Source organism: Nestor notabilis, unplaced genomic scaffold, assembly GCF_000696875.1.
Source record: "Nestor notabilis isolate BGI_N333 unplaced genomic scaffold, ASM69687v1 scaffold21387, whole genome shotgun sequence".
NCBI lineage: Eukaryota > Metazoa > Chordata > Aves > Psittaciformes > Psittacidae > Nestor > Nestor notabilis.
Genome location: NW_009935430.1, coordinates 4,825 through 5,223, shown reverse-complemented (window position 1 = coordinate 5,223; position 399 = coordinate 4,825). Strand labels below are relative to the sequence as shown.

Below are 399 nucleotides of genomic sequence, written 5' to 3'. Positions count from 1 at the left end.
TGGCCATGGGAGGATGGGAATTGGTGTGAGCCCAGCAAGGACCAATGGCTCCGACCCCGCACACCCAGTAAGGCTTTGGGACCAGGGAGGAAAGGCTCCCTGATGTGGGACATTCCTGTGACAGGACATGAGGGTGCTGTGGTAGGAACACGGCAGCCCCTTACCTCCCTGGCCATGCTACGGGGACCCCAGAAGAAGGGCCAAGGGGCACAGCCCTCACCTGGACTCATACGAGAGGCTTGTGGTAGCTGAGCCCGAGGTGCTGGCAGCATCTGTGGAGTCCACATCTGACAGGAAAGTCTGTCCCGAGCTGGCACTGGAGACAAGATGCAGCATCAGCCCCAGCCTGGTGCAAGGGGCGCCATGGCCCCCCGTGTCCTCAACCCTGCCTTCACACTT

At 61.4% G+C, this 399-nt stretch overlaps 1 protein-coding gene across 1 annotated transcript in view; it reads right to left on the bottom strand.

The window, feature by feature from the left end:
* Positions 1–216: 216 nt before the first annotated feature.
* The window catches only part of PHF19 (PHD finger protein 19), a 4,355-nt gene continuing 4,172 nt past the window's right edge, over positions 217–399 (bottom strand). The window contains exon 13 of the mRNA XM_010017856.1: positions 217–316. Coding sequence (XP_010016158.1) covers positions 217–316 — 100 coding nt within the window. The remainder of the gene's footprint in view (positions 317–399) is intronic.